Consider the following 20,781-nt stretch of genomic DNA (forward strand, 5'->3'; position numbering starts at 1 on the left):
ATCTTTTCTTTGCTCTTTCACTTACATTAATTTAAAAAAATGCTATTTATTAAGGGTCTTTTAAACTTTGTACTTGGACTAAAATATATGCCCATTGTTTAGAAGAAACAATAATAACAGCACTTAAAAACAAAAAGGAAAAAGAATGTGAAGGCCAGTTCCACTTGATTGGAGGCAATTCATTCTCCCTTCTAATTTACCTGGGGCTGGAAGGCAATATTGAAAAATTTTCCTAGCTCCTTTTTGCTATTTCCAAACCACTTCTACTTGTATCATTTTTTGAGACCCTTATGCTTCATACCTTACTTCCTTACTAGCTCCTGTAAGCATCTGGTTGTTCCTCTACATGTGTCAAAAGACGTGAGGAATTTACCTGTCACCCTGAGCTTTACAAGTCCTTGCCAGCCTCACATCTATGAGGTGTTATTTTTACTCTGTACCAGCCACTCACACCCAAAGCCATGTCTTACTGTCAGGCACGATTGTTCTATGTTAGATCTTATACTGCAACCCACTCTCCGCCCATAACCTATCCTTCTCTTACTTCCTTGCTCCTGAGCCCCTCACGATCAGTGGGATATTGAGTTTTGTGACATTTTTTTCCCAGTCATTCCCTTCCATCTTCCCTTCTCTGCTCATCTCAAGTACAACAAATACTATTCTGCACACTGAGAGGTACCGATTCAGTTGGTCTGAAGTGGGACCCTGGAATCCAATTTTTAAGTTTCCCGGGTAGTCTGGTGATGAACCAGGTTTGGGAACCCCTGCTATGATAGAACTACTCTTGATCAATATTTTTAGCGTCTTCCCTTTATCCTTTACCTCACCTGGGAAAGCCCTAGCCCTGCATAAGTCCAGAAACTTACGTGTTTTATTTTCTTGGGCCACTGAGACTATTGGAAAAAGTCCTACGACTGGTGCCACTGCCAAACAAGTCTCCAACCTTAGTTGGCCCGTCAGCTTTTTTGTTTTACCTGCCACTAGTTCAGTGGTCCACATTCTCTTCGTGGACTCTAATTTTTAGACTTTCCTGTTTAAGCCCCTGTCCTCTCTCTACCTTTTCCATACTCAGTAACTTCTTTACCTCTTCTATGCTTGAGATATACCAGTGAAGACTGGCCAGGCTCTGTCCTCATGGATGTTAAGAGTCTTGGGAATGGTGACCTTGTGAGTGCTAGCTTAAAATTCCTGTTTCATTCGCTGCTTCCTGCCTTTAAAATAATCTACAGCTGTACTCATTGTTAAGCCCACTATGCAGCCCATAAGAGGTTATACTACCCTTTGATGAAGGCAAATTTTTATGCTTTGAATTCTCTCCCCCTCAATAACCTTCTAATGAATTGATTTCCTATATAGTCAACCTCTCCCATAGTCTATAAAATATTTCATCCTAATACAAGTTTTTGTTGTCTGTGCCTCCACCTCCAGCCCCCTCAGCCCTCTCTGCCTAGCTTTTGAAGCTCTTCAAGCCAGCAGTTTGACTTCTGCCATCACTGCTCCTACTTTTCTCTCAAGAGCCACCAAATGCCAGATCCAGTGGATACTTTTCAGTCCTTTTCCTGATTACATCTCCTTCCTTCTTGAAAGTCTTTATTCCTTTGGCTTCCCTGACATCATTTTTATTGGATTACTTTCTCTATTTCTTCCTTTTTGTTTTGGGTGTCTCCTTCTGCCTACTCCTTAAACTTGGTTTTCTCAAGAAGTTAGTCCTTGGGTTACTTTTCTGTAACCCTGCATTCTCCCTAGGTAATTTAATCCACTCTCGGTTTTGATTACTGTCCACATGGGGTGTATTACTGCTCTCAAATATCTGGCTCCTATTCCAACTTCTGTCTCACACTTCGGGTTTTTATAGCCAGTTATCTTTGGGATACTTGTTTGAAACAACTCTGGTTATACTCTACTACCAACTTTTGCCACATGCATTCCTTCATGTTGAAATGGCATCATCCAGCAATTTCTCCTATTCCCTAACTTCCCATACCTGACGATCATATCTGAATAGTCATTTCTCTCTTCAAGCTACATATCAGAAGTCTTATTGTTTAAAGAAATTCTAGGCCGGGTGCAGTGGCTCACGCCTGTAATCCCACCACTTTGGGAGGCTGAGGTGGCGGATCACCTGAGGTCAGGAGTTTGAGAGCAGCCTGGCCAACGTGGTGAAACCCCGTCTCTACTAAAAAATACAAAAATTAGACGGACGAGATGGGCGTCTGTAATCCCAGCTACTTGGGAGGCTGAGGCAGGAGAATCACTTGAACCTGGGAGGCAAAGGCTGCAGTGAGCTGAGATCACGCCATTGCACTCCAACCTGGGGGACAAGAATGAAGCTCCGTCTCAAAAAAAACAAAAAACAAACAAAAAAAAAAACCTTTTTTTTTTTTAATCTATAGATTTTAAGGCCCTAAACACTCCATAGCAAAAAACTAGTGTGTATATTTAGTTGGTTGAGGTACTTCTTTCTAATCATGAAAAGTTGAGCAACTATATGCTACTGTAGTGCTGAGCCACCAGTTATTTTTGCACATTAACAAGTGGAGCCCTAGTTTAACTCTAAAAATCGCCATGTAGAGCTTACTTATACTTTCAAATAAATTTACATGAATTTACTTAATATATTAAAATGCCACTTAAGTAATTCCATAAACTATGGCTCAGCAGTCCATCTTTCCTTGAGAGTGGCCCTGGTTAATCTTTATGTTAATTTTTTTCCAAGACTCTCCTGGGTTTTACAGTTAGAGGTTCAGTTAATCATTAAACTTTATCGTTGTTAGCACGTAGGTAGCTTTATATTACTTGTACCAACAAAACTTAATTTTTGACACACCTCTAATAACATCACTTTTCTGTTTTGGAAGATCAAAGCCATCGGCCAGACAGAGTTGAATGCAAGCAATCCAGAAGAAGTGTTACAGCTGGCAGCGCAGAGAAGGAAAAAAAAGTTTCTCCAAGCAATGGCAAAACTTTACTTTTAAGCAGTTAAATTTTTTTAACTTTTATTTTTTAAACAATGGGCTAAAAATAAACAGTATTAAAAGGTTAAGTTTATATAGTATGTACACAATTAGTGGTGTTTTCTTTTCAGACAAAATACTGAAACAAATATTATTAGTTTAAAAACAAACTATACAGAAGACTTCATACCGTAACAATAAATTTATAGTTTCTTCAAAGGGAGAAGAGATTCACATATCTGATAACAAAATAAACTAGCAATCTAGTTTTCTAATCTACTTTATGAGGCTGGATTTTTTTTTTAGAAAAGCTAATTTAAAATATTTAGAAATAGCTAGCCTATGTACAGCAAGTTTTCATGTCTTTTTTTAATAAATAGATTTCTAGGAGTCAGTATATATTTAATACTCTTCTTCCTTAAGAAAATAGAAGTTTAGGTCAAGTGTTAAGCTTTATCACTTTGACACTGTCCTTATCTCACAATGGAGGAATTTAGAAAGGACCTTAACAGTTTCACAAACATAAATAAAGCCTTAGTCACACTAAATTAAAAAAAAAATTCCTTAGGGATATCTTAGAGTAGTAAAGTGACTTCCTCATATAAATAGTTTGAAAGGGTACTTAAGTTTTTCACCCAAATTGTGATATACAAAAAGGTTATTACCAAGCAACCTACATGTCAAGAAAGCCCCAGTTAGGAAGGAGCCACAGCATTTATCTTGTTTATAATTTCTTTGGTACTCCCACTGTTTAGAGCACAGGTTGAACACCATGTTCATCTAAGCCTTATTAGTTAAAAAATGTGTTATGGCAAGGCAAATAAACTAGTTTAAAAAACATTAAATTTCACCATTTGTAGAAATTCAAGTTTTATAATAGCTTGCTATAGCAGCTATAGATAAATTAGTCACCTTATTACAAAACTAAACCTTTGTAAACAAGTTTAAATTTAATTTTCAAGAACCAAATTGCACTAGTCAAGAGTGTAGGAATTTTGAGAATCTAACAACTAGATTCAAAGTACTGTATCACTTAGTATACCCTTTAAGGTAGCACTTATCCAGTCCAAAACTCCAGTGACAAAATTCCTAGTTTATCAAGATAAACACAGTAACACTGGATTAAAGGAAAAACATTGCTATGGTATAGACTGTGGTTGGCTTCTATCCAGTAACCTTGGGAATGAAGACATCTTTGTAAACAAGTCCTGCTGTTTCTTTAACAGCTAACATAGGAAATAATTAAATGTATTCTTTAGTGCCAATTGTAAGTAAGTTTTAAAATCAGAATGGCAGTGTAACTTGTGAATTGACTAGGGCAATCAATCACAGCACTACTTTCCTGTAAAACTTTAGTAGTTCAGTGATACCAGTTCTACCCAATCTTGGTGAATTCCAACTTGTTTGCTTAGTTATCTTCTTTAGTGTTTTCCTGGTGGTTTTTCGGTGCTCTTCGGTGGTGTCATAATGCCTCCATTGCACACTGGTGACAACTGTCCCCCTTTTCTGAAGGTGTTTATGTAATTTACTTCCTCCTATACATGGGAAGAAATCATGCACTGATTTCATAAATCAAAGTCAAACCAGACTTCTGGGTACTTATTTGAGATTATTTAGGCCTAATTTTAATAGTCTTTTTATGTCTTTGCAAGTGTGAAGGGTCATATTCTGAAAGTTTCTATAACGTTATATATTTTTTAAACTCTTTATCTAGACTGTTGGCATTGATCTTGAGACACTTCACAAATCTTGCTTTGATTTCAAAGTAATTTTATTAACTTTTCTACATTTTGAAATCAGTGTGCCCATTAGAACTTTCTTTCCCCTGAAACTGCCTGAAGGAGTACTCTATTCCTACCATCAGTTTTGGTGACTTACTAGATTCAGATAGCAAAGCCAAAAAACTCACAAAAAAACATACCAGCATAGCCAAATACTTTGTATGTGTCTGGATATTATGTCTGTCTTCCATAGGAATCTTCTTAAAAGTCTTCAGTTTCACTGGACTAGTACTTTTTACTACATTGACAAAAGGTACCATCCAATCTACACATTCTGAAATACTGTCCCACTCCAAACCTAGATAGAAAAAAGTTAGAAAAGCATGAAGGTTGTACATCAGAAACTATCTTACATATGTCTGATGTACTTGCTGCTATTTTTGAGATATCTTAAAAGAAACCAAATCATAACCAACAAGTTTAGCATGTCAAAACAGATTATCACTCTCAAACTATTTATATGACTATGTTGAAGGGAAAAAGGACTTCAGAACTTCTTAACCAGTACCTTCTACATATGAAATTGAAATGGTCAAATCGCAAAGAACTCTTAAAGCAGAACTATAATGTTGATTCGTTTCAACTGTATTTAAATTCCATTTGGTCTTTTTGTAGATAAACATTCAGGATTGGAAAGTACTTCTAACAGAAAGATAATCACTGAACAGCTAATTTTTTTTTGCCAAAGTTTTAAATGCATGTTTAGCAGAATGTTAAAGTTCAGAGACTGTAGTCCCATTAGAAGTTGTGAAAAGGTAAGAAGACAACAAATAGTCTTACCTGAGGCTTTCTTAACCACTTCAATGGAGGTAAAATGGCACAAGGCAGCAGCAGTCAGTATTCTGTACTGGAACTCTAATGAATCAATGGCTAGAATACACAGATCTAAAAGCTAACAGGAAAAACAAAAGTACAAGCAATTTAGGAGAAAGATGAGTACTAAATGTCTCTTGCTAAAACCTTAGGGATCTAGAGATAAATAAGCCACCACCCGGCCAGGCGCGGTGGCTCACGCCTGTAATCCCAGCACTTTGGGAGGCCGAGGCAGGTGGATCACAAGGTCACGAGATCGAGACCATCCTGGCTAACACAGTGAAACCCCGCCTCTACTAAAAAATACAAAAAATTAGCTGGGCTTGGTGGCACGCGCCTGTAGTCCCAGCTACTCGGGAGGCTGAGGCAGGAGAATGGCGTGAACCCGGGAGGCGGAGCTTGCAGTGAGCAGAGATCGCGCCACTGCACTCCAGCCTGGGCGACAGAGCGAGACTCCGTCTCAAAAAAAAAAAAAAGCCACCAACCTGAAGGAAGTAGACAAGGAAGGACTGTTGCAATACAGTGTGACATGTACTAGCAGGAAGGGCACCTAATCCAGATTGGAAAAGATAGTGATGGCCTCAAATTGCCATAAATTGGTCTTAAAAGATAAGGGAGCCAGGAAGAGTAGGAGGCAGAGAATGTTCTAGGTATAGGAACATTACTTGGAACTCAGTTCACAGTTCAGAACTCCTAAGGTGAAAAATAAATAAGGAGTACCTTTCCTTCATTTCTTATCAAGAAAGATGAGGGGTGGTGGCTAGAAAGAGGCATGGTCTAGATTGGATCACAAAGGGTCTTTAAGAAGTCAGAATTTTATAGGCTGATTCTTGAAGCTACTGGAAGATTTTTAAATCAAAGTTCCATTTTAAGAAAGATACCTTAGAATGCAGTGAAGCAGACAGACTAGAAGAAAACATGTTTATTAAGCAGTGAGATTAGTTAAAAGGCTGTATAATCTAGGCAATAAGAGCTGAACTAGTAGCAGTGGAATGGTATAGTGTAAAAGGGGTAGATTTCACAGATTTGAGAAGATACTTGTGCAGTGGAATTAAACTTCAATTCTGTTTGTCCTCATTGGTCCAGAAGGTAGGAGAAATGGGAGAAGAGCTGGGAATTGGAAGTGAAATATTACTGTTATATACCTCTAGAAAGTCCACATTGTTTATCGGCTTATCAAAGATTTACCATCACTATCAGAAGGGTATAGCTGCCTAGGACAATTTGGGATGCTAGGAATTCTGGATGAAAAAATTAAGCTTTTAATAAAAAGTTTTATAAAATCAATTTCAGTATACTTAGTGGTTATCCAATTTGAGTATTCATAATGTGCTAGATTTAAGCACCACTGCACACAAATTTTAACCTAGGTGACTTAATAATTATCCCCAAATGTCTTCCATATGTTAGATTTTCACATCCCACATAGAATAAGAAGGTAGATTTTCTTCACTTTTGTTATATGGCAGATACAGCAGCCTTAAGATTACTTACGAGAAGTAAGCAAGAAAGAATGGGATCTCCTCTTTTTTTTTTTTTAATTTTTTGAGATGGAGTCTTGCTCTGTTGCTCAGGCTGGAGTGCAGTAGTGCGATCTCGGCTCACTGCAACCTCCACCTCCCAGGTTCAAGCGATTCTCCTGCCTCAGCCTCCCAAGTAACATGTTGGCTAGGCTGCCTCAGCCGCCCAAACTCCTGACCTCAAGTGATCTGCCTGCCTGCCTCAGCCACCCAAAGTGCTGAGATTAGAGACCTGAGCCACAGTGCCCGGCCAGATCCTCCTCCTCCTCTACTTACTTACTTTGTTAAATATGCTAGCCTGGAAAAGTTTACTTTGAATTTATGTTCTAAAACTTTTTTTTAACAAAGTAATTTTAATTCTGATATTTAACTTGATAGGCACTCTGTGTATCCAAATGTAAAGACATCATACAGAATAATTCTATGCCATTATAAAGCTTAAACACAACTGGCGAAAAAAATGCTTTTCCCCATTTTATATCAAAAAGAGATACTTTAGTTTGGACTCAAAGAATGAAAGTACTCAGAAAAGTGTAAGGACTTTGTTTTTCTAGAAATATTAAGCAACATAAACACTGGGGACAGAACTTTATGCGTCAAAAGTTTTGTTCTAGAATTAAGGAGTGAAGTCAATATGTCATTTTGTGGTATAGCCTATTTAAGACTATATATACACTAAAACCTGTAATTAATAACATTACCATTGAATCAATAAAAATGTCAGTACCTGAGCTATTTGAATGAATGTTTCCTGAGAATACTGAGGTAGAAGAACTTTAGGAGCATCTTTAAGAGCATCAACTTGGAGAAAGAGATTTAGCCAGGAGATGATTGTTACAGGACAAAGTTCCCATTTTAAAGCCTGTTAAACAAAATTTAAAAATGCCTGTTAATGAATGTAGACACATACACCACATTATACAGCAGAGCTTAGAGGTTAAGTACATTCCCCATCCAACCATAACCATTGTCAATATTTTGATGCATTAACCTCTTAGAACTGGATCCTAATACCTCAGTTTTGACTTTTTACATTGTAGTATTTGAGATTCAATTATAACTACTTATGTTACTTAGTAACATGGTTTCTTTTTTGCAACTAGGAAAACATAATTATTATTACCTTTAATATAATGAGTTCCATCCTTAAGATATCCTCTTCACTGCAAGCACCATCAGTGACGTAAGCAAACTCTTGGAGTTTAGGAGCATAGATTTCCTTTAAATTGTAATATTTTTATTGAGTACAATTGAGATAGAAATTAATTACAAATGTTCCTCAGTCTACAATGGGGTTACATCCCAATAAACCAAAATATCATTTAAGTAGAAAGTGCATTTTCATTTTCTTGGAGAAATAAGCAAAGACAAAAAGTACATTTTCTTTCTTTCTTTTTTTTTTTTTTTTTGAGGCAGAGTCTCAGGCTGGAGTGCAGTGGTGCAATCTTGGCTCACTGCAACTTCCACCTTCCAGACTCAAGTGATTCTTGGGTCTCAGCCTCCCCAGTAGCTGGGGTTACAGGTGTGTGCCACTGTGCCCGGCTATTTTTTGCATTTTCAGGAGAGAGAGGGTTTCACCATGTAGGCCAGGCTGGTCTCAAACTCCTGACTGCAAATGATTTGCCTGCCTTGGCCTCCCAAAGTGCTGGGATTAACCACTGCACCTGGCCAGAAAGTGCACTTTCAACTTAACAGTATTTTCAACCTAAGCAGACATAGCCCTGTTGTACGTCAAGGGGCATAATGAATGCAGGTTGTTTTCAACCATCATAAAGTCAAAACATCGTAGGTCAAACCATGGTAAGTAGGGGACCATCTATATACAAATCACACACAGGCTTCAGATTTAAGGACAGCTTCACTAACTATAAATCTCAGTAAAATAATTCTAAAGTCAAAACAAAGTAAGATATTTTCATATCTAGGTATCTAGTAACTACATTGATTATCAAGACTTCTTTTCATAGAATTGACTTTGAATTTTCATTAATACAACTAGAATATGTCATTTCAGTTAAAGAACAGCCAAACTTGCTTTAAGATTGCCTGATATGGTTAGTCAGATCAAAAGGAGACACCCTGCCGGGTGCAGTGCAGCAGCTCACACCTATAAGCCCAGCACTTTGGGAGGTCGAGGTAGGAGGATCACCTGAGCCCAGGAGTTTAAGACCAGCATGAGCAACAAAGAGAAACGCTGTCCCCACAAGAAAAAATAGCCAGGCATGGTGGTGGATCCCTGTAGTCTCAGCTATTCCAGAGGCTGAGGTGGGAGGATCGCTGTAGCCTCGGAGGTCGAGGCTGTACTAAGCTGCAATAGTGCCACTGCATCCAGCCTGTGTGACAGCAAGACCCTGTCTCAAAAAAGCAAAGCACCCAACAAATAAGGTCTAGAAACTAAAAACATTTCCTTTACCCTAGTACAAAAATACGGTTAATCAAAAAATACTTCGTGCAGTTTGGCTAACAGGTCTGTTTTAGCACTCCTGAGAAGAATTAGAATCATCAAAGGATTAGGTGTCTCCCACATAGGAGAACAGGCTAAAAGATCAGGATTTCAGTCCAGAAAGTTGTCTAAAACAGTATAATTTCAAGTAAGGATAGACTGAACACAAGTTTATGTGCCAAATTCAGCAGAATTTGGGGATGGCTCTTAAAGCTCAAAAGACATTTAAAAGAAAAAGGAAAACACTTAAAAAATTAATATATGATCACAATCCCTCTTCTCTCAAAATGATACCAGCTATAAAAGTCTTAGATGAAAGTATTGATGATATCCATCATGTATTAAGAAAAGTAAATTGAGCTTATGTGAAGGAAAATCTTAAGAAAGGATGTGCCTTCTATCAGGGCAGCACCATCAGATACAAAAATATTAGGCTGGCCGGGTGCGGTGGCTCATGCCTGTAGTCCCAGCACGCTGGGAGGCCGAGGTGGGTGGATTGCCTGAATCAGGAGTTCAAGACCAGCCTGGCCAACATGGTGAAACCCCGTCTCTACTAAAAATACAAAAATCAGCTGGGCGTGGTGGCAAGCACCTGTAATCCCAGCTACTCGGGAGGCTTAGGCAGAAGAATCGCTTGAACCTGGGAGGCGGAGGTTGCAGAGAGCCGAGATCGCGCCATTGCACTCCAGCCTGGGCAAAAGAGTGAGACTTCGTCTCGAAAAAAGAAAAAAAAAAGGCTGGATAAACCATTATTCTAACCCAACACAGTATGCATTTCATTTCATTTTATTAGCTGTTTAGTTTTCAAAGGTCATTCTGTTGAATACAAATGCTATAATTATGTATATAAATAGAGCATCAATATGTTTCGTTTGGCAGAATGAGCCATGGGACATTTCACTTAGATACTAATCCCAGAATCTAAACTAGAGATTTATAATAAGGCTCAGACATTACAGAGGGAACTATGATAATTTATCATTCATCCCTGTGGTAATGTTCAGAAAATGTACTGAGAAACAAAAACATTCACCTTTCTAAGGAGTTAATATAAAACATAGTATTCTTTGGGATTAATATGTTGATTTTAAAAAAAGTTTGGGATAAATATATCTAAGGATAAACTTTAAGAACTTACCTCAAGTTTGGAAGCAATGAATAATGAGGTAATTCCAATGAGTTGAAGCATATTTTTATTTATATCCTTTTGTGTCAACATAAATCTATCAAAAAAGTCTTGTGCAAGATAAAATGTTTCCCTATGAAGTGTGTATACTTCACATACCTAGAGAAGAATCCAAACATTTAAATATTATCCTCTGAATTTCTCCAAATTAGAAAGTCATCTCTTAGCATATCAGACTTTAAAATATGTTTAAGCCAAACTGATAGCAAAGCTAAGATAGGAAAGGAAAAAAAGAAACTAAGATGTACTATTAGGATAAACAAATCTATTACTATGCACATTTACTAGTTTTATAGTTTTTCTTACCTCATTTATTTTTCATATTTTACTGCACTGTTAAAAATTATCAAAGGATACTGAATGGTTAACATTGGTGATAAACAAAATCTTATCCCTTGTTTCTGACTTTTATAGGAATTGCCCTGATGTTTCACTATTGTTATCAATAATAAATAGTATCTGTCATTTCTACACTTTTAGGGAAAGACTTTAATTCTCACAGTAACTCCATAAGTAGGTACCATTATCCCCATTTCGGAGGTGAGGAAATAGAGATATATACCAGAGTTTTTTTTTTTTTTTTTTTTTTTTTTGACAGGGTCTCACTTTGTCACCCAGGCTGGAGTGCAGTGGCTCACTGCAACCCTGCCTCCCAGATTCAGGCGATTCTCCTACCTCAGCCTCCTGAGTAGCTGAGATTACAGGTGTGTGCCACCATGCCCAGCTAATTTTTTGCATTTTTAGTAGAGATGGGATTTTGCCATGTTGGCCAGGCTGGTCTCAAACTCCTGGCTTCAACTGATCTGCCTGCCTCAGTCTCCCAAAGTGCTGGCATTACAGGTATGAGCCATCACACCTGGCCACATGAGTTTCTAATAATGAGTTAAGAAAACCTCTTTTGCTGGCCGAGTGCGGTGGCTCACATCTGTAATCCCAGCACTTTGGGAGGCCAAGGCGGGCGGATCACTTGAGGTCAGGAGTTCAAGACCAGCTTGGCCAATAGGGTGAAACCGCGTCTCTATTAAAAATACAAAATTTAGCCAGGTGTGGTGGCCTGCGCCTGTAATCCCAGCTATGTGGGTGGCTGAGACAAGAGAGTCGCTTGAACGCGAGATGCAGAGGTTGCAGTGAGCTGAGATCGTGCCATTCCATTCTGGCCTGGGTGACAACAGCGAGGCTCCGTCTCAAAAAAAAAAAAAAGAATGTCGAATTTCAAAAAATGTCTTTTGCATCTATTGAGATCTTAGCATTTTTCTTATTTACTGTTAAGGTAATAAATTAATAGATTTTCAAATGTTGAATCAAGTTTGCATTCCTAGACTGAAGAATATACTAAGATAGAGTTTAACACTGCCGGATTTGATATATTCTGTATGCTGTTGCATACATAATCATATTTAGGTAAAAACAGGAACAAATTGAATTGGATAACCACTGGATGAATATCAGTATAACAAAAAGGAAACAAATTAAAAATTAACATAATTGTGCTTAAGTTGATTCCATGATCACTAGACAGTCAGAAAAAGTCAAAACCCAATGCCTTCTTGTGCCCACAATTAAAATACAATCTTTCCTTCTAGTCAGAATAAGGAAAAAGATGACCTGATGCAAAAGGATAACATTTTAGTCTTAAAAACTGTTCTGATAGCTTCTGAGATCTATTCTGCCATGTGTTCCTCCTCCAAAAAGTCTATGGTCTTTTTCCCTTAGAATGCTTCATCTCTTGTCTTAAAGACAGACTACAGAGCAAATATCCAAGAGTTGGAGGAAAAATCAGTTTGTCATCAACATAAGTAATCATTTCCTTAATAATAATTTTAGAAACTTTTTTAGAGCTATTATCCAGAGGAAAGGGAATGGACCTAAACAAGAGAGAAAAATCTGGCACAAATCTATAGGGGCTTCAGGATCACTATTCCTTTAAATTAATGGTATATTTCGGAAAAGAATAGAAGAATATAATAAAGAGAAGGTATCTGGACAATAGAGGGCGTAGAGCTTCCAGATATCCATAGTCTCATTATGGTTTAGGATATAGAAATCAGGATTCCTCATCATCATGATTTTGTTAATACAGAAAAAGACTTCAGAGGGCCCTGAAGCCTAGTTCTAGTTCTTCACTTTGTATAGCACAATTCAAAACCTAATCAACTATACATTCCATTCACCTTGAGTATCTGTGGCACCCAGAAAGTGGCTGGTACACAGCAGTATCCACAGATAACAGGAATTCTGAATTGGGTTTAGTTATATGTAGTAGCTTTGTCATGGTTTTACTCTTATAGAGTCACTTTCCACTTTGGGTGCAATCAATTACAGTAAGTACCTCAAAAAAGACAGCTTCCTGGGGATGAACAATAAACTCTTGAGAGTACATGGAAAGCACATTTACAGCTAAATATTTTTCCATCATACAGAGACAAAGGAAATTTGTATTGCTGTAACATACCTCTAAAAGCCAGTCTAGAAGTATGGACCTCATCTGTGGTTCCAAGTCAGAATGCAGAACTTCAAAATGTTTGTCATGAACATATCTGCTCTCTTTTTTTAACATGTTTAGCCAGACTTCTTTTGAACATCCCCAGCTATGGAAAGAGAGGAAAAAAACCGTAATTTTTTTTTTTTTTTTTTTTGAGACAGAGTCTCGCTCTGTGGCCCAGGCTAGAGTGCAGCGGCACAATCTTGGCTCACTGTAATCGCCACCTCCTGGGTTCAAGCGATTCTTGTGCCTCGGCCTCCCAAGTAGCTGGGAGTTACAGGTGCCTGCCACCAAGCCTGGCTAGTTTTTGTATTTTTAGTAGAGATGGGGTTTCACCATGTTGGCTGGGCTAGTCTCGAACTCCTGACCTCAAGTGATCGACCTGCCTCAGCCTCTCAAAGTGCTGGGATTACAGGCGTGACCCACCATGCCCGGCTAAAAAACATAATTTAAATTGTGCAATCCATGTAATATACAAACTCTGTTTCACATAGATAAAATTCAACTTTCAGACATTGAAATGCAACTTTTAATTAGAACTTGGAAGAAGCTCTTAAAGTGAATAAGAAAAAAAACTTCTGCCTTAATTTTTGGAAACAATTTCCTTTGCATGAATAAATAGAAGCCTGAAGTAACACAGTGGGAACCTGGACTATGATCATCCAAACCTGCAGATTTCAAGGGAGTGCTTTCTAGTTCCACTTATTTATACTTTACAAAGGTTGCTGTTAAAAGATAACCACGTTGCTTTTCCCATAAGTGGTCTGAAGTAATCTGTGAAAATAGTTGGCTATTCACTTGACCTGGAAAACCCCACAAAATCATGCAAATCAAGAGGTTCAAATCTTTGTGTTCACTGTAAGAACACTCGTGAAACTGCCCAGGCTATCAAGGGTATGCATATATGAAAAACCACAAAGTGGCCAGCACAGTGGCTCACACCTGTAATCCCTGCACTTTGGGAGGCCGAGGTGGGTGGATCACTTAAGGTCAGGAGTTCGAGACCAGCCTGGCCAACATGGTGAAACCCCGTCTCCACTAAAAATACAAAAAATTAGCTGGGCGTGGTGGCATGCCTGTAATCCCAGCTACTCAGGAGGCTGAGGCAGGAGAATCACTTGCACCCAGGAGGTGGAGGTTGCAGTGAGCCGAGATCGTGCCACTGCACTCCAGCCTGGGCAACAACAGCAAACCTCCGTCTCCAAAAAAAAAAAAAAAGAAACACCATGAAGTATTTTTAAAATGTCACTTTACAGAAACAGCATGTGCCATTCTGACATTACAATGGTGGAGTTGGTAGGTGTACCCAGGCCAAGCAGTGGGACTGGACACAAGGTTGGTGGCCCAAAAAGAGTGCTGAATTTTTGCTGCACATGCTTAAAAATGCAGAGAGTAATGCTGAACTTAAGAGTTTAGATGTAGATTCTCTGGTCATTGAGCATCTCCAAGTGAACAAAGCACCTACGATGTGCCAACGGACCTACAGAGCTCATGGTCGGATTAACTCATACATGATCTCTCCCTGCCACATCGAAATGGTATTTAGTGAAAAGGAACAAATTGTTCCTAAACCAGAAGAGGCAGTTGCCCAGAAGAAAGAGATATCCCAGAAGAAACTGAAGAAACAAAAACTTATGGCACAGGAGTAAATTCAGCACTAAAATAAATGCAATTAAAAGTGAAAAAAAATGTTTTCTCAAGAGCAATACAAAAAAGTTAAACACATAAGGCATGTGATCACAGGCAAGAGAAGTCTCAATCACCTCTAAATAGATCATCTATAGCAGGATCACCTATGGGGTGGGTAAGGTGGGACAGAATGCAGGGAAAGGGGGATTGGTGAGTTTAAGTGTCTGATTCCATTAAATTGCTTATTAAGGCCAATCATAAATTAATACAGTACATGTTTTGTATAAGCTGTACCTCTTAGTTACACTCATGGACTAGAAAAAAGAATTAAGTATAGACCTTATTAAGTTTGGTAAGAAATAAATAGGGTTGATACATCAATTGGAAAAGCTTCCTTTGAGTTGAAGCTGCAAGAAACACGAATAAAAATTTTAAAGGAAAAAGCTATACATGTAAAAATGTTTCTATCTTAACAAAAAACTAATTCAGTCCTGTTAAGTCTTTATAGTACTCAGCAAGCAAATGAAAATAATTTTATAGAATCAGTGTTTTAAATACCCATATCATTTGCAACCAGCACTACTCTCAGATAAAATGACATATGATTAAATATTAGTAAACAATTTTTACAAGTTTTTCTACTTTATGAAAGCAAAAGACAAAATAGTGCCATGTATTAAATCAGCACAACTTTATATCTTTCAAATAAAATTACTGAAATTTTTCTTACCTTAAATCAGGCAAAGGTGAAGGATTAATAAAAAGATTTTTAAATCTGTAATTTGTAAATCTGGAGAAATCACTTGTTCCTATTTCTTTGTGAGGTGTTTCAATGATAATGCAAGGACTGATCCCCCCAGATAATACAGGTGGCCAACAATTCTGTCATAAAAAAAAAGAAAAATATCAATTTGTGCAAGGAAAACCTTAGTTTTTGTAATGGATCTTTCATAAATGAAAGCTAATATGTCTAAAGAATCATAATTTTAGCTAACATAGATGGCAATATAGCTAATTTGACATTCAGATTTTATAAACAAGCCATATAGCTCATATTGATTTTTACAAAGAGTAATAGGATGTTTTAGACAACAAAATGCAATTCTGGTAATAGAAGACACCAGGTGTCGAAGAAGGACAGTAATAACAAAATGCATCTGCAGTCTAAAATACTAATCACTTTCAAGATCACAGAATCGTTCTCTGTATCTAGCAATAGTAGCAGGGACTTTTTTTTTTTTTTTTTCAAATAAGCTCTTTTTAAAAAAAGTGTGCTCTGATACTTTTGAATATTTGAAAGCAAAACCTTAAAAATGGAATCGATTACTTAAACGATCCTTTTCCCAATAATGCTGGTTTCAAACGCAATCACTATCTCCAAAGTGCTGCTTTCTGTAAAACACATAGGAAGAAGAGGTACCAAAGGGCTGCGTGCCAGGCTGTCAGTGATCTCACATCCTATTTATGCCCAAGAAGCAGCTATTAGGACCGTCTACTAGAGTCTGCGAGGGAACAAAGAGCAGTATATTGGACAGATTAGGCGGGCCCTGGTGCACCAGGCAGTTCCAAGAGGGAGGGATTTACAAAAAGGAACCAGCTGCTTGAAGGCACTTATTCTGCAGCTGTAGTAGGATTCGGGCACATAGAAACCACCCAAAGATAGGCGCCTTCCTGCTGACCTCTAGGGGCATTAAAAGTAAAAGTGTCAGAGGAATCTATTGCAAAGCAATAAACACATAATTCTATTCTTATTCATCTATCCTCCATTTTTCCCCCAAACCCACCCAGCCCAGTTCTGCATTACCCTAATTTCATACTGATGTTTCTTGGTGACCTCCTCTCTTCTTTTTTTGACATCCTGGAAAATAGAAAAGACCATTGGTAAACTAAAGTCCCAGCATGGAATTTCGTTCCTCCCTCTTTCTCCTTAAATCACCTGGGTAGTTTTCCTCTTCTTGGCCTGGATTATCTGGGCTTCTTGGGGGGATTCCGTCTGGCTGGGCTGGGGCTGCTGCTTAGCTTGTAAACGGCTACTGTAGTGAATTTTTAAAAAGGAAGTGTAATTAGTAAGTTAAAGGCAGCAACTAATTTGAAACATGTCTCTAAGACAGATAATGTTACCTTCGTCTTGACATTCTCTTCTTTCAGGTGTATAAAACCTCTGAAGGAGGGAGAGGAAAAGCCGCAGTCAAGTACATTGTCATTCACATTCTCCAAGTGCCAGTAAGACGCTGATTCGGAGGTGAAAGCTCAGTCCCTCCGAAGGGGGCCTGGGCCCTGTGACCCTGCCATCTTCTGTGCTATGTTAGCTAGCTCATGGTAATTCATTTTGGATACAAGCCTGCATTTCCTCAACTGAATGTACAGCTGGAACGCGAGTGTCCAAAAATTTACCAAGCACTCCTGACACCTTGAACGCGCAGGGAGGCACATCTTCCTCAAACGGGTTTTTCTGGGTCCTCCACCCTCTCCCCCGTACACCGGGAGTGGGGCTTGGGCAGCGCCCCCACGTCCCGCCTCCCTCCTGGACCAGCGGGGAGAGGGGGTTGTGGAGGCGAAATGCTGTGGAGAAGCCGGTTCCGCGCCAATTTGGAGAGCGGCGGTGGCGGGGAAGCAGGGGGCGGAGGAACCAAGACTGGTGTCACGGCCTCCAGTCTCCTTTCCCTCCTTCCCGGCCCCGCCGCCCTACCGCCGCTCGGAGGGGCGCCGGGACCCCAACTCCAGATGGGAAGCGGAGGGCGTGGGGGAGGGCAGGAAAAGGAGCTAAAGAAAGGGGAGACTGGGCTGGCTGGGAACTTTTCTCCCCATGGAGGGGACCCGGCCTCCCATCCTCTCTCCCACGGGATAGCTCCCCAAATGAGGGTGGGATAGAGAAGCCCCTAGAATGAGGGGCGGCTCTCCATGCCCAGCCGCTTCCCGGTCCCCTGCCAAGGTTCCTGACAGGGACGGAACGCGGGAACCCATGACCCCCAGTCGTCTAGTTCTCAGCCCTCCCGATTTTCCTCCCTGAGGCTCCCGCCTGTGGTAAGTGATCGGCCCAACTGGGCTTTCTTTCCTCCCGCATCCCCCCTACGCGCAGCAACTCCTCACCGCCAGACCAGCTACCGCTCGGCTCAGCTGGCGCCGGCGCCAACCCAATATATAGGCCGGGCCGGTCCCGCCCCGCACGCATGCGCCTCAGACTGACACCTCCGGACAGCGCGCTCCCCTCTCCCGCCCGTCCTCCCGCGCGCCCGCGCGCCGCGCCCTGCTCTCAGTGCGCGCCCGCCACCCGGAGCGGCCGTGGGGTCCACTCTACCGGGCCTTCTGCCCGCGTCCACCGCGCTCCACGGCGCGGCCGGCGGCGGTAGGGAAACTCTCAGGGGCTCCTTCTCCGCGGCTGGTCTCCCCGCCGCCTGGCTCGCGCATCTCCCGCCAGTTTGCTTTTGCTCCCTCCCACTGCAACTCCTGGATTTCGGGGGTGTCAGCCTGCGGCTCAGCCCGGGCGCATAACAGGGGGACACGACTCGGGTGACCATAGGGTGGCTGGGAAGTGACCGTCCAGGGGCGCGTCCTAGCTGTCCCGCCAAGGCCTCAGGGAACCCAGGTCTTTCCTGAGCGACGCGGGGACCCGAGGGCCCGCCCTTCGGGGAGGAGCAAAGCGTTGGCTGAAGAGCTGGCCAATGGGAGGCACGGGCGGCAGCACAACGTGGAGTGGCTGCAGAATGTAAACACCACTCAGCCACGCGCCTGGCCAAGTGCGGCTCTGCTCTCCCCAGTCTCGGTCCGCGACCACCCGGAGCCCGCTCCGCCGGCCTTGCGCTGCGCGCCCAGGGAAGGCATTTCCAGCCCGCCCATCCAGGTATGTATCAACCCTGTTTTCCGGCTCCCTGCTCCCCCTACCGGGTTTCCCTCCCCATGAGTCGGTCGCTCCCCCAGCCCGCCGCCCTGTCCCTGCAGTGGCCTCCAGCTGCCACCCCGCAGTCCCCGCGCAGGAAACGCTCGCGCCACGCCGCGTCCTCCCTTGCTTCCTCTCTTCCCCACCTCCAATTCCGGGATCCCAGAGGGTAAAACCCCTCTCCGGAGCGGGGCCCGGGAACGGCATTCCTCCTCCCCCTGAGCGCGGTGGTCCCCGGGGACCTGGCCGGGTGGGAAGAACGATCGCCACCACGTGCAGGCCCCGGGCCCGCCTGCCGCGCCCCGCCCCGCCGCCGCCAGCGCGCCCTGCGGAGCCCGCGCGAGCCGGCAGCGCGGGAGGGCGCCGTTCGCGCCCGAGCGCTATTGGGAGGAGGGGGGCCCGACGCTCTTCCTTTACCCTTCCCCGGGTGTTTAAACTTAGGGGTCCCTTCGCTGCCTCTATGAATGCCCCCACAACTGGCGCACCCCAAAACTGCACATCGTCAAATCAGACTTGCGGCGGGTATTCCGCAAACAGGTTTTGCGGCGGGAGCAGCGAGGCGGGGAACAGCTCCGGGAACAAAGATCCCCTGGGTGGAGGAGCAGTGCGAAGGCGTCTCGGAACCCGCGGTAGCTCGGGCGGGCCGCGTCTGCCCAGGCCCTGAGCGAGCAGGACGGCGAGCGGGCCGCGCCGGGGAGACGGAGCCGCGCGGGCGGGAGCCCTTCCCGAGATGCACCGGGAGGCGGCGCCCGGCGACCCCGGCTCCCGCCCGGCCTTTTGTGCTGCGCCGCTCGAGCGCGTTTGAGGCCCGGGAAATAGCCGCCGCCGGACGGGCGCTTTGGGGCGGGCGAAGTCCTTTTTCACACTTTTTCGATTCTTCGTCTCGTGACGCCGGCAAAATAATTCTCTCCCTAATTTACCTGTAGAAGCTTTGCCCAAGGTGACAGCATCAGGAGAAGCCCATGCCTTGTCAGTCCCAAGAAACTTTCTGCCATTTCTAACGCTTAGGATGGCTCTCGGCGGGGCAGAAGTTGCCTCCCTTTTGCAGTCACTCAAAACGCAGTTAGCGGTATAGCTAGCTTAAAGGTCTAACAGCATGATGTCAAGAAAAGGGGTCAGGGGTCTCCCAACAAGGGTCACCTGATCATAAGCAGAACTGGTGGCCCTCGTGGTTGAATTTGATAAAATATACTGAAAACCAGTATGTCGAGTAACGTTTGTGGGAATCATCTTTGAATGATGAATGTATGCTCAGTACTGAGTTAACTAGTAAATTGATTTTAAAAGACACTGCTCTTATAAATGTCCTTTCCATACCCTTGACTATTATGTGAACAGAATGCAATCATAGTAAAGGAGAAATTAGAAAATTCCAAGACGTCTTTGTGTGGAAAGGAATAGAGTGAATTCTCCCGTATTACAGATACCTGGTCAGTAGACAAGTGGGTCTGTTAAAAAAAGAGAAAATAAAGGGTAGGGGGCGGATATGTTTGTTTTTAGCTTGCTCTTTTCCTACTTATCCGTTTTAAAATTCACCTAAAGTATATTTCCTCTATTGTACATGTAAAGTTAAAACACCATGGTAAATAAACTGTTGGCCTCTACCATGCTTCTCTGGGGTAACTATTTTGATTGCTCCGACATTCATTTTCAGGAGGAAAAAACCCCAGAAGATTCTTGGAAGCACAGGCTTAAAAAAAAAAAATTCAGGCTTAGCCCACCCATTTCTTTATTCTGTGCCTTTTTTTTTTTTTGTATATCTCCTCTGTCGAAGCTTCACAGATCCTTTTCCCTGTGCTACAGTTATGCTCATCTTACAGGACAAAAATTACTTATTTAAATGTCTTTTATTTCCAACTCGACCTCGGAAATTGTTTTGTTCATCTTTTTATAGCCAGTATTCAGCAGTTCAAAGGCATATATAGTAGGACTTGGGTAAATGCTGATTTGAATTGTATGTAGGATATCCCATTATAGAATTTTAGGTCTCTAGGTTACCATGATGGATGATAGACGGATGGTGGAATTATTCCCAATAAATACCAGGCTTTTAAAAACATTAATAGAGTTTATTTTTTAGAACAGTTTTAAAGAAA

At 41.6% G+C, this 20,781-nt stretch overlaps 3 protein-coding genes across 15 annotated transcripts in view; 2 read left to right on the forward strand and 1 right to left on the reverse strand.

The window, feature by feature from the left end:
- The window catches only part of INTS8 (integrator complex subunit 8), a 57,161-nt gene extending 54,106 nt beyond the window's left edge, over positions 1–3,055 (forward strand). For all 6 annotated transcript variants that reach the window (XM_016959696.4, XM_009455680.5, XM_016959695.4 and 3 more), the window contains one exon: positions 2,859–3,055. In XM_016959696.4, coding sequence (XP_016815185.1) covers positions 2,859–2,975 — 117 coding nt within the window. In that variant the 3' untranslated portion in view covers positions 2,976–3,055. The remainder of the gene's footprint in view (positions 1–2,858) is intronic.
- CCNE2 (cyclin E2) lies at positions 2,965–19,419 on the reverse strand. Of its 3 annotated transcripts, none has more exons than XM_016959698.4 (12): positions 19,171–19,419; positions 16,930–16,969; positions 16,745–16,841; positions 16,613–16,666; positions 15,539–15,690; positions 13,150–13,285; positions 10,650–10,796; positions 8,192–8,287; positions 7,796–7,930; positions 5,516–5,627; positions 4,876–5,033; positions 2,965–4,489 (listed from the first exon to the last, which is right to left on the reverse strand). In XM_016959698.4, the coding sequence occupies exons 2-12, from the start codon at positions 16,941–16,943 to the stop codon at positions 4,376–4,378; spliced, it is 1,215 nt and encodes a 404-aa protein (XP_016815187.1). In that variant the 5' UTR covers positions 16,944–16,969; positions 19,171–19,419; the 3' UTR covers positions 2,965–4,375. The 3 variants fall into 3 exon arrangements, with proteins under 3 accessions (XP_016815187.1, XP_054512876.1, XP_016815186.1); XM_054656901.2 differs by lacking the exon at positions 19,171–19,419 and adding an exon at positions 18,832–18,989; XM_016959697.3 differs by lacking the exon at positions 19,171–19,419 and adding an exon at positions 17,899–18,035.
- Positions 18,046–20,781, forward strand: part of NDUFAF6 (NADH:ubiquinone oxidoreductase complex assembly factor 6) — a 211,622-nt gene continuing 208,886 nt past the window's right edge. For 4 of the 6 annotated variants that reach the window (XM_063816426.1, XM_063816435.1, XM_063816431.1 and 1 more), the window contains exon 1: positions 18,521–18,649. The gene's annotated coding sequence lies outside the window, so the exon portion shown is untranslated. Of the gene's footprint in view, positions 18,650–20,781 lie in introns of all 6 variants that reach the window. The other 2 variants (XM_063816425.1, XM_063816429.1) reach the window with 2 other exon arrangements.

Source organism: Pan troglodytes, chromosome 7 (assembly GCF_028858775.2).
Source record: "Pan troglodytes isolate AG18354 chromosome 7, NHGRI_mPanTro3-v2.0_pri, whole genome shotgun sequence".
NCBI classification, from domain to species: domain Eukaryota; kingdom Metazoa; phylum Chordata; class Mammalia; order Primates; family Hominidae; genus Pan; species Pan troglodytes.

Bases quoted from the DNA above. Each gene is read 5' to 3' on its own strand.
- CCNE2 (XM_016959698.4), bottom strand. The intron at 15,691-16,612 runs GTAATGCAGAAC...TTTTTATGACAG, and splicing joins AACATCAGTATGAAATTAGG to AATTGTTGGCCACCTGTATT. The intron at 8,288-10,649 runs GTAAGTTCTTAA...TACAATTTAAAG, and splicing joins TCATTGCTTCCAAACTTGAG to GAAATCTATGCTCCTAAACT.